At 32.3% G+C, this 12,538-nt stretch overlaps 1 protein-coding gene across 6 annotated transcripts; it reads left to right on the top strand.

Annotated features, from left to right (window-relative positions):
- Nucleotides 1–7,049: 7,049 nt before the first annotated feature.
- LOC111025654 (transcription factor PIF1) lies at nucleotides 7,050–12,500 on the top strand. 6 transcript variants are annotated; one of them, XR_002603585.2, is made up of 9 exons: nucleotides 7,052–7,677; nucleotides 7,776–8,478; nucleotides 8,815–8,913; nucleotides 9,024–9,089; nucleotides 9,190–9,261; nucleotides 10,862–11,266; nucleotides 11,355–11,460; nucleotides 11,628–11,726; nucleotides 12,118–12,500. XR_002603585.2 is itself a non-coding variant. In XM_088125749.1 (8 exons), exons 1-8 carry the CDS (start codon nucleotides 7,589–7,591, stop codon nucleotides 11,630–11,632), a joined length of 1,542 nt encoding a protein of 513 aa, XP_087981875.1. In that variant the 5' UTR covers nucleotides 7,050–7,588; the 3' UTR covers nucleotides 11,633–12,500. The 6 variants fall into 6 exon arrangements, 4 of the variants coding, with proteins under 4 accessions (XP_087981875.1, XP_022159255.1, XP_022159238.1 ...); XR_015791731.1 differs by having other exon boundaries at nucleotides 11,628–11,986; XM_088125749.1 differs by having other exon boundaries at nucleotides 7,050–7,677; nucleotides 7,779–8,478; nucleotides 11,628–12,500.
- Nucleotides 12,501–12,538: the final 38 nt, after the last annotated feature.

The following is a 12,538-nucleotide window of genomic DNA, read 5'->3' as shown; positions in this document are numbered from 1 at the left end:
GCAAGCATAGCTTAAGATATGAAAGCTAAAATATTCGCAGATTTTTTTCCGTGGATACCATTACCATTTGAGAGGTGAGGTTTCAAAAGTAAATTTTCAACTGGGAGATTCAAAAATTGACCTTTCAGAAGGCAAGTAAAGTTTTAACTAATAGTATATGTTCATGCCAACATGATGCTTCAAAAAATAGATTCTTTACAACAATTCAAATTTGTCAATTAAATTGCTGTATATATTTTTATTAATTTAAAGCCAAACATTTTCATTTTTTACTTTTCATTTTCAATTTTATCCAGAAATTTAAGTATTAATTGGTAACCATTTATGTTTTCTTTTTCTCAAACTTTTTAAAAAATTGTTTAAAAATTTTGGAAACAACAGAATCAATTTTTTTTTTGTTTTCAATTTTTCTTGAAACATAAATTATTTTATTATTCTTGCATAATAAATATTAAAAAATAATAATAGTACAAATTTTTTTGAATATTTAGTTAAAAAAAATTAAATTTCACATAAAAACTTTACTTTTTGAATTTAAAAGTTTATTGTTACCTTCTTTCTTCAACAAATAATAATAATAATGATAATAAAGAACTAGATTGTAATTATGTTTTTCTTATAAAATAAGAGTAAAGAAGAAACGATAATGTTAGTGTACAAATTCGTCTGTCTAAATAAAATGACTTAACTCTTCTGTTAAGGGAGGGACCTATAAAATAGAGCAGAGTACTCTCATGCCTAAGTTAGCAATGATGATCGAAGGTAAATAATATACTTAAGAAGATATTTGAACATATAATGTAGTGGTTTACCTTTTCATATAAGGTGATCCACGCTGAATCTATTTGATAAGAAGGCAAAGATTCTTGCATTGGCAAGGGTTAGTCTGGCTGTAGGCTTTGACTGCGTTCAGTCAATCCTGTTATTGGCCCACTTTCATGGCGATAACAACACGGCGAGGTTGAACTTACTGGCTCTCTTGGATCAACCTGATACGCCCAAGTCGACGCGTTCTCTGAATACGCAACACATAGCAGCCTGATTCATTCTCACAACAGCTAATTTTAACCTAAAGGATCCTTAGTAACCTCCATTTGATTTGAATTCCACCACTTTGCTTACCGTCACGTGTTATGCATATTTTTAATCTTTTAGTCAATGATATATATTTTAACTATTTGAAAATTTATCAACTTCAACTTTGATTTCAAGCATGGTTTAACGGACCATTAATTAAGACATATATCTCACAATCAAAAATCTTGATTCGAATTTTCATACTCACATGTTGTTGTATTTTAAAAAGATCAAATTCATTATAAAACTAATATTTTTATTTAATAAGACGGTAAAAAAATAAGTTCGATTGATTTATTTTTCTCGGTGGACTTGATCCCACCAAATCATTGCCCATTAAATAACTTTGCCACGTGGAGGATTAGTGGGATCTCACTTATTGTCTCTTGACTGGCCAACATGGCATGCTCTTCACTTGCCACGTCTGCAGGATTTCCAAAGTCCACTATTCAAAATCCCCCCATTATTTTTATCCTCTGCTCTCAATTCCATTACACTTATCTAGGCTCGCGATCTTGACCGTTTATAATCTCACCTCTTCCGACCGTTATTTATACCACATGATGTGAATAATTTGGAAAACGATGATATTTGGAATAATGAAAATAAAATAAGTCACTCATACCATGATGCTGCAATATTGGGAGACATTGCATCTGTATATAACATGTGATTGATACAAAATCCACCCACTATTTTTGTTGGATTATGCAATTTTTTTTATGTTAGATTTATATTATTCAACTTATAATTTTGAGACTTATATCCCATCATAGTCCCTTTTACTTCTTGTGTTTTTATTTACTACATTCGTCCTTTTTTTATTACTTTTTACTATATTCGTATTGAACCTACGGATAAATGAAAATATTGTTAAAAATACCGACAGATAAATAATACATTATTACGTAAATCAAAATGAATTTATTTAAAATAATATTTCTTATTATTTAAGGTATTTTTAAACTCTTTTAAGGAGTCTTTTTATTTTCTTGAATTTAACCACTTATAGAACTAAGATTTAAATTTGTGACATTTTGATCAAATATATATAATATATATGTTTTATTTATAGAATATTAATAATAAAATAATTATTAATGAAACATCATACATGAAATTTAATATATTGAATCTGCAGCATCCTTTATTTTATTTTTCTTGTGATCAATTACTTTGAGCAAATGGATGCATGGGTTGTTTTATTAAATAATATATCTTGTCTTTCAGTCCCATATTTTGCATATATAATATTAGTTCGTTAAATATTTTCATGTGCGGCGAGATAAATTCTTGCCAGGAAGAAAAAAAAATTGTGACTATATAAAAAATATATGTTCAAATATAGCAGTACGTTTAAAATAATTTTATAAATGCAGCATAATTAAAATCAATTAAATCTGAATGTTGGGTTAAAATACATTAAAAAAGGTTAAATTTATGCTTTGTTAAAAAAAAATGGAAAGTTGTTACAAATTTTTTAAATATATATATATTAAAATTTTGAACTTTTTTTTCCTCCTCCATTTTTCATTTAACTTTCTTCTTTGTCTTTGTAAGTCTTCAAACTTACACTCTGATTTTTTGTTTTCAAATTTCTCCATGATTTTAGAATTGGTTTTCTTTTTTTTTTTTTTTCATTTTCCAACCAAGAATTATAAGAAAAGAATTTCGGCCCACTTCTTGTAATGTGAAATTACTATAGTACAATCTTTGTAATTTTTTAAATTTTATTTTAAAACCTATTTAAATTCTCAAAATACTCTAAAATTAAATAAATGATAATTAAAATGATATAAAAGTTAAAACTTAAGTACCTCATATATATTCCCCCTCTTTACAAAAATTAAGATTGAAATACTTAGGATATTTGCTTTATTTAGGTTATTTTCAATAAAAGAATCAGAATTGGATCTCAAATGTAATATGGCATAGGAAAGAAAAAATAGGAATAAATATTTCCCTCCACATTTATTGGAATGCTCGAATATACATGTGGATACTATCAAATCCACTCATACTCATCGTGTTCACGTGATTCAATCTTTTAATTCTTTTGATTTTTTCGACTGTAAATAGATAATACTACATATTTGAATGATAGCGGTGTTTAAATAAATTTTTACACAAAAAAAAAACTGATTTTTCATTAAAATAAAGAAAGAATTGATAGATTTTTTTTGTTTAGTTAAATATCGAAGATAAATATTCGAACCTCTGATCTTCTGTTCTATCATGGTAAGAATAATGAAAAATATTGTAACTTGTCTTATCCAAAATCTCCGCGATATTGAAAAAAAAAATATCAATTGTTATTCTCTTCATTCTCTACTCTTGTTTTCCTTCTCTTTATTTGTTCTTTCTCCAAAATGGGTTGTGGGGTTGACTTTCAAATGGAAAAAGGAATACAATTCCTTTGATAAAAAATAGAAAATATGCTTGGTAATCCTACTCTTTTTGTAATGATCTGATTTGATTATTGGCGCTGCCGCTAAGTGACAATTTGTTGAAAATTATGGTTAGATTGATTATAGCAAAATTAGTTGGTTAAAAAGTCCACTGCAATTATCAAAGTTCAAATTTTAAATTATTTTTTTTGCAAAGGTAAAATTTAAATTATTAGGAAAAATAAGAATAAGAGCAAATATTTTTGTTAATTAGAGCTCAAGTAGGTATTATGCCACAAAATTTAATGGATTTATTAACTCACATTTTTAACAAATTTCTTTTCGTTAATTTTTAAATTGAAAACTTTTATGTATATATGTGCAATTAACGAATCTATAACTTAAAATATTTATACATCAAGAATAGGTTATTTATTTGTTTCGAGTTATATAAATCTAGGGCAGCGGAGTTAGGAAAATTTTATAGAAGAGTAATTATACATATATATACATATGATACTAATTTCTTATTAAATTTTGACCATTTAAGATAACTAATCAAATTAATCATATATGTATGTTTTTGTCTCCCATAAATTTCCATCAGTTCTCATTTTACACTTAAAAGTGTAACAACAATGATTGTTGGAGCAAATTATAGAGTAACTAATGATGTCTATCCAATCATCAAGTTTGTGATTATTTCAAGAGTTAGCTAAACGACAAATTTTTTTTGTTTTATTTTCATCCCTTTTTTTAACTAATAATAATAATAATAATAATATAATTCTATAGATAATATTTGCAGAAAATATTTTCTTAAAAAAACAATAAATGGATTTCTTTCCTAAAATTATATAATATGGTGTAATGGTAATATTTCTAAAATAACTTACCCAATATTATTTAAAAAGTTATATAATACTGAAAATCTTTGATTGAAAATGACTGGGAAATCTAGTCCTATGATCCTATATTAATTATCAATTCAATAATTTAGAATATGATTATTTAGAGTGAGAGTCATTTCATCTATCATATAAATGACATCATCACATTCATATAAATGATATAATTAAATATCGCTTCAATGACTTCATGTAATTTATGTCATATCACATGAATTTCATAAATAATTATTTATATAAAAAAAACAGAAACTAAGATGATTTAAATATTCAAATTTACACTGATTTCTAAAAAAAAAAATAGTCCGTTTCAACCTAACTCAACTAGTTAAGATATATATTATCGATCAAAAGTTCATGAAAAAAATTAAATAGACATTTTTAACAAGTACTTTAATTTTGAATTAATCTCATTTTAAAGCATAACCTGTATTAAGTTTGCTTACTTAAATGATGAAAATATTGATGGACAAACTTTATAAACTCAATGAAATCTAAAACTTTTAAGAATTATAAAAGAATAAATCAACTACCAAGTTTCATAAATTCAGCTTTCTAAAAACTCAAATTGTATACAATTCTTTTGCCAAAGTGAATCACCCTAAAGATGAGGTTTTAAAGGTTGATGCTCATGAAAATGTCGATGGAAATATCTTAAAATGTCGATGTCCATAAATATTTATGAAAAACTTATAAAAAATATAAACATTTGCAACAAATATTTAAATTAACAAATAAGCATTTCACATATTTGTATCTAAACCAGTTGAGCTATATTCATGTTTACTATATATATGACAATTTATTATTATTTTAAAAAAAAAACTCAATTTGGGTTTGGAAGAGAAAGTTAATAGGAGAAAACCAAGTATTTATTGAATTTTTTCTTTTTTCATTTTTTTTTTGAAATTTAAGAAATTGAAGCAACTAAGTTTTGTTTTTGTGACAATTATATGATTGGTCAGAAATGGCGGCAAGGGGGTCCTGAATTTTAATAGGGCACCTCCCTCCCAATTCCCTGTCTCTGTATTTAGGTAATCTTCCCATACATTTTTTTCTGCTAAAAAAACTACTGTCCCCCGGGCCCCACCAATAATTATCCTCTGCATCGCTCCCTTTCTGGGACCACATGCATCCGCCCCTGGTCCCCGTCTAATTTCCCACATCACTTATTTACTTCATCCTGGACCATCCATACTCCACTTCATTAATTACACCTTTGCTCCGCCAAGCACCGGAACAGTTGGAACAAATCAAAATATAATCATACTCTCTCTCTCTCTCTCTATATTATATGGTTTTTTTCCCCAAAATATATATATATATATATATATATTAGGCTAATATGATAGGATGGCGTGTTATCTTTATTTAATTCCTGAATTAAAAAAGAAAGCAATTGCTTTAAGTATTGTTCTGACTCAGGTAATTTTAGTTTTGGTTTATTTTAATTAATGTAGGTTCTGCCTATTTTTTTTTGTCTTTTGGTCCTTGCACTCTTAAAAAGTTACCATTTTAGTACATTCATTCTAATTTTTATCTCATTTATTTCAATCGTAATTTTAATATGATAAAATGTAACCATAACTTTGTATTAAAGAATTTTTATTGTGTATAGAACTTGTGTTAAATTTTTATCAATAAGAATTAAATTGGTCACTTTTTAAAAATATGTAGATAAAATAGAAACGTTTTGAAAGTATATGGATTAAGATGTACAAAAGTTGAAAGTACATGGATCAAAATAGACGTTTTGTAAATAAAGTGATAAAATAAATCAAATATGAGAATACAAAATGAAAATAATGTTTAAATAAAAAAGTTTCTAACTAAATTTTGAAATACCAAGTTCACTGGGTTAAAGTATTAAACTCTACTACAACTTCTTCCTTGAACTAAAGAAAAAATCCATTTATGGAGTGATGTGGCACGACTGTTCCATAATTTTTTTATTGAATTAATCTAATATGGCAAGATGACTGGATAGGTCATGGTTAATAGATTAGGCAGTTCTTTTCAAAAAAAAAAAAAAAAAGCAGTTGGACGATTTAAATTAGGGTTCAACTAGATATGTTGATCTTTACCTAAATGACTAAAAACACATTTGATTAAATTATAAAATGGACACTTTAATTTATCTGTAAATTATTATATTACGTAGTCAAATTTTTAATTTATGTTGGTTTGATATCTATATTCTATATATCAATTTCATATTTATTTTTATTTAATTTTTTTAGTACAACAGGGAGAGATGAGAGATTAAATTTATAACCTCTTAGTGAGAGGTAATATGCTGGTTTTGACAATTTTACGTCTATTTGATTTCTATGTTTATGACGTGATATTAGGTTTTTTTTTACTGCAACCAACGTGGTATTGAATCTAAAAATTAAGAATCTAAATCGAAATAAATACAGAATTTAGAAATGAAAATAATGCGTAAAGAATATGGGAACGATCTATTTAATGTATAAAGAAAAGAAACTAATTGTTCGGATACCAAAAGGAAAAAAAAGCTTATCCGGTAGTTGCTGTGCGCTGTTAGCTCATAATGATTTCCCAATTTAATATAATAAAAAGAATAATAAAATAGCAATATTTTGGAAAGCTCGACTTCGGGAAAGAGAGTACATTGATTTGGGCGCATAACCGTCAAAACCTCAACTCGTCTTTTTGCCCTTCTGCGCAGCAGAGAGAGAGAGAGAGAGAGAGAGAGAGAGAGAGAGAGAGAGAGAGAGAGAGAGAGAGAGAGAGAGCTTATCCTGGAACAAGGCCGTTCGGCTGTTCACATTCACACGACAAGCAAAAAGGCCCAACCAGAACCAGTCCTTCTTTTTCTGCATTCTCTTTCTTCAATTACAGCGTCGCGCAAATTTGAGCTCTCATGAAGGACAATCGACAATTGGATCTGCGATGAACGGCTGAAATTAGAACTCTCGAGACCAATTTGGACACTGAGTTTCAAGGAATTGGAAAATGTTTTGTTGATTATGGAATTTAGTTCCACCGACTATTGATGATCAGTTTTGTTCTGTTTTTATTTATTTATGCGGTCTCACTTTTCAGAGCGAGCGTCAGGAGTCATAATCACCGGCTGAACGTACGGCTTCGACCTCTTGCTGCCACCGTTGGTTTCATCTTTCAAAGTCTCAGCTAATGATTGATTGAGCCGGTAGTTGGTTTCTTTGATTGTCCAAGAGATTAAAGAAGAAGATGAATCACTGCGTTCCTGATTTCGAGACGGACGACGATTTCTCGCTTCCTACTTCTTCCGCGCCATCGCTCTGCAAGGCATCTTCCATGTGAGTGTTTTTGTTTCTTGTATTTATTTATTTGTCTCCGGTTTCGAGGTTAATTTCATGGATATCGGATACGAGGTCGGTTTTTTGGATTTTAAAAGCAGGTCAGACGGGGAGGTTATAGAACTTGTTTGGAAGAACCGGCAGGTGGTAATGCAGAATCAGACCCAGAATTCTGGGACGAAATCTAACGGCACTACAGTAACCGCGGAGCAAATCAGGAACAGAGATATTCGAGCTTTGCATCAAGAGGAGAAACCGGAACTCTTCATGCAGGAGGACGAAATGGTTTCGTGGCTTCAATATCCTCTCGATGAAGAACCTCCATTGGACCATAGTTTCTGCGATCAACTCGTCTATACTACGCAGCCTCAGAGTATTGAGCAGAACGCCAGCGTCACTGCACAAGTTCGTACTAGTTATGGCATGGAGTTCCGACCGGTGACGCCGATGTCTACGACGGCGACCTCAACGATGATTGCTAGGCCGCCAATACCACCGATGAGAACAACGGAATCGGAAATGAACACAAATAGTTTCGGACTCTTCTCGAGGTACACACGGAGCGTTGAATCTGGGCCGTCGAGTTCGAGGAGCACAGTAAGGGAATCTCCGGCTTCGGAATTACGGCGGACGGCTATAGCCGACGCATCAAGCGGTGGTTTAGCCTGCAGGCTCATGAGCGGTGGTGGAGTAGCGGCTACGTCCAGCGCAGAACCGACAATTCGAAGGACGACGAGTCTCGAGGACCGGAAGCGGAAAGGAAAAGAGAAGGATGATCCTGAATACCAATGCCATAGCACGGTGAGTCCTGCTACGAACTGGGTTAATTTGGTGTTATTCAATTTAGTTAAAATTTCTTAAGAAGATTTTTCGGACGTCCTTAATTTTTAGGCATTTGCGATATGTACCTTAAGAACCGGATGAAAAAGGTAAGTGGGTGTGCATATGTAGGTATCCATTGCATTGAATTTTGGTTCCAAGTTCAATTGGTGGTTCTGAAATATTGTGCTTCGAGTCGAATTCTTGCGTGCTTCTGTAAATTCTGACGCTGACGCCTGATGGTGCTCCTTCATTCGTGCCATTTTCTAGCTTTTTATGGACTCATTAGAATTTTTACTTTTAAACATTTTTTCAAAGGACGTTGAATTCGAAACTTCTGATGCAAAGAAGCAAGTTCGTGTACCAACCTCTACAAAAAGATCTCGTGCTGCTGAGGTCCATAATCTCTCAGAGCGAGTGAGTATTTTCTGTTTTTAGCACTTCGTTTAATCATAAAGCATGGTTTGGCTTCATCTGTTTTGTTGTTATCCTTCTATTTATGGAATATTGCATCCCTCCCGTTGCAGAAAAGAAGAGATAGGATAAACGAAAAGATGAAGGCTTTGCAGGAGCTCATACCACGGGGTAACAAGGTGCATATTGAATTGGCGAGATAATTTTCCACCCTGAAATCAGTTCGTAGATCGATCAAATCATTTCTTCCCATTTTTATGTGTTAAATATTTTCTCAAGTTTCAGGCAGATAAAGCTTCAATGTTGGACGAGGCAATTGAATACTTGAAGTCTCTTCAGTTGCAAGTGCAGGTTGGTTGTCTCTATCGTGTTTACTAAAAGGTCACATTGGGCATGCATTTTCCTACTATTACGATGCATAGTTTCCATTTAGCATAACCGTTTACTCAAAGTTGCATTGCACGGTTCCAGCATTTTTCACTGCACACCACTAATGCTTTCTCACTAGAAGTCAACATCTTTCCAATGCCTTATGCATAATTGTAATACAACAGAGTGGGGATGAGACATGCATTGGCGTAATTATTTACACATAGAATCTGGAGAACTTCATTTGACAACCCAATTATAAAGTGGGAAAGAAGATCGGCCTATTTTATTCTCCATTGCATTTGTGCAAAATATCAAATTTGATTTAATGACTCTCTGTACACTGTGGACGTACAATAGAGCGGTAGTTGTTTCTCTCTTGATAAAATTTAGGTGAAATGCATTTTGTTATAGAAGTTAGAATATATTAGGTATGAAAACGTTATGAAAATAGGAGCGGATGTAGTTTAATTTCATTTTAACATAATTTTTTGAGCTAAAATTGATATAGGATGCAGTTTGAATCAAAATGTACGGTGGGAGAGTTTTCAAACTTGACAGCTGGAAGTTTAAAGTGTTGAAATTCAATAAGGTTTAGTTGTCTACAATATCCCAACTTTTTCAGTTGTGATTTCATTCTCCTGTCTCCTCGAAGGTTGAAACAAAATACTCCACTGATTTTATAGCATCCATGTTTCAGGATGGCATAAGAGTTTTCTAGCTAGGCAAAATTTTTGTAAACATCAACAATGCCAATACAAAGTTCAGGGAAGAAAAATTGCAAGGTTCCCCCGAGCCTGCCCATCCAATGATGTTGGAGTTTTCTTCTAAATACTCAATAATTTCCTGATAAAAAACCTTGGTTAAATTCTACCCTGCAGCCCTTCTCTCTATATAACTTGTTAACGTATGTCATTTTTGAAAGGTCCAGATGGGCATTCAGTCAGAACCACCTAGCGATTTGTTATTGTGTTAGTTAAAGGTCTTTCTCAATGGTTAATGAAAGGCATTCGTTAGTTTAGAGTGACTTAAGAGAGGAATTCTAATCTTTCTTTCTTTCTGTTGATTTTGTCAGCTCTCTGTAGAAAACCTTGAAGATAGTAAGAATGGCTGCCGTAAGTGGATGTAGGCTAATTGCCAAACCACTCCAAACTCTGTGTTCAATTCTGCTTTCCCTTTTACCCTTAGCCTTATTTTCTGTTCGAGCAGCAAGTTAATTTTCTTCTGTGTGTAAAGCTTGTATTGGAAAGTTGGATTGGTCATTTCCCCTACATTCAGCTTGATTATTAACAACATAACTAACTAATGAAGACTTACTCAGGCTAGCAACCACCGTGAACCCTGCTCCTTGACCTTCCTCACTGCGGGACCATTCTACTCTCTTTTCTCGCTGCATGGTCCCTTCTTAATCTGGCAACAGTAATCCCCTTGTGATATTTAAAGAAAATTTGTTTACATGAAACAGAGGTTTTTAAACCCTCCCACCCCTCTCTTCCTGTCCTCGAAATGAACGGTTGTAGTATAACAAACGTGATGCAGCATGCACAATAAGTAATACAAATATTGACCAGTTTCTATGCAGATGATGTCCATGGGATGTGGTATGTTGCCTATGATGTTTCCTGGTATGCAACAATTTGTGCCACCAATGGGAATGGGACTTGGAATGGGAATGGGCATGGAAACAAGTGCGAACCGCCCTATGATGCCATATCCTAATATGTTAGCTGGATCGACGTTTCCAAGGCAAGCTGGAGCTGCTCAACTTGGACCAACTTTCCCTTTTGCAGCCTTTCATATGGCGCATATTGCCAGTAATGATCCATCCAGAATCCAAGGAACAAATCAGTCAGATCCTATGCACAGCTCACCAGGAATGCAAAATATAAACCAGTCAAGGATGTCAAGTTCACTCGATGGTTATCAGCAGTTTCTTGGTTCTCAACAGATGCAGGTGCCAGCAGCAGTATCACAGCGTTCCCCACAGGTATCTAGCCTCTAATCTCTCTGTTAGACCTCAAACCTTCCAATTAAAACATTAAGTGCATATTTTTGACACTCAAATTCTTTCACAGAATCAACCAGCAGCCCCACCAGGAACCCACAATCAACATACGAATAGCCGTAGTGGACTTGAAAACATTGAAAATTACAAATCAGGGAACCGCACCATGGATCCATGTAAGCTTTAATCTGAATATTTTTCTTATTCTATTTGGTGCTCAAAAGGATCACAGAAGCACAACAGATAGGAACATGATCTCTTTAAATGTCGTACCTTTATTTATTTATTCCTTGTACCGTGGACGCGGTTAAGTTAGTCTAATCTTAACTCTGTCTGATTGCAGGTTGAAATTGGATGAAGCTCCTAGACAGGCTCTACATGCCTGCAAAATTTTGTAGCGTAAGAGAGGCAGTATATGGTTTCGGCTTAGTTTCTTTAGTAGGTAGAGTTTGATTACAACACAACACAGATTGACATGTAAATTATGCATAGTTCATACCATCATCAAACGAGATCAACAGCTCATTTTGCATCTTTTTCTCCTCCTCTTTCTTGTGATTTGTTTGAGTTTTTGCACATGATGATATGGAAACTCTCAGATAACAACACCCTACAGATCAGCTAACTGAGAGTAGAGACAGTATCTTATGAAAATTAGTCATTGAAACATTTTTGTTGCATGGTGAGTTTCTTAGAAGAAAGGTGAGAATTCCTGAGCTGTGGGAAACTTCGCTGTTGATGGAATTTTCTTGCATTTGCAATCACCTGTTTGGAACTCTTCTATGTGGATTATATTATTTCATCTCACATGGTTTTCTTTTGTCTTTGGTTAGAGTATTGGAAGAGCAGAGGAAGAAAGAAGACAAGGCTGGTAAGGAGAAGACAAATGTGAACAAAGAGATTTAATTTGGAGTGACCAAGCTAGATAATAGGTATTTAACACATATTCAATCTAAATTTTGATATTTGTTTATTTGTCAAGCACATGGTTAGTTTTTCAAATTACATCATTTAATTTTTTTTTTCTTTAGGTTTTTATAATGTTAGTTTTTCACTTGTGATCTTTAATTATAAGATTATTTGCCCTCTTTAGTCCAACTTTGAGCCTTTTCTTATATTCACAATTATTGAGTTAAACATTGTGAAATATGTCATATGGTTTGTATGAATTACTAAATAATTAAGTTCTTAATCCCAAATCACTTGATTTGATTTATTGGAGTTGGGAACAAAGAAAAGTTGTTATATCTACTC

The sequence above is a fragment of the Momordica charantia genome, assembly GCF_013281855.1.
Source record: "Momordica charantia cultivar OHB3-1 chromosome 6 unlocalized genomic scaffold, Mcharantia_2.0 BLBB01000006.1, whole genome shotgun sequence".
Taxonomy (NCBI): Eukaryota; Viridiplantae; Streptophyta; class Magnoliopsida; order Cucurbitales; family Cucurbitaceae; genus Momordica; species Momordica charantia.
This window is presented reverse-complemented; position numbering and strand designations above follow the sequence as displayed.

Bases quoted from the DNA above. Each gene is read 5' to 3' on its own strand.
- LOC111025654 (XM_022303546.2), top strand. From the start codon at position 7,589: ATGAATCACTGCGTTCCTGATTTCGAGACGGACGACGATTTCTCGCTT. The intron at 8,914-9,023 runs GTGAGTATTTTC...CTCCCGTTGCAG, and splicing joins TCCATAATCTCTCAGAGCGA to AAAAGAAGAGATAGGATAAA. The intron at 11,267-11,354 runs GTATCTAGCCTC...ATTCTTTCACAG, and splicing joins TATCACAGCGTTCCCCACAG to AATCAACCAGCAGCCCCACC.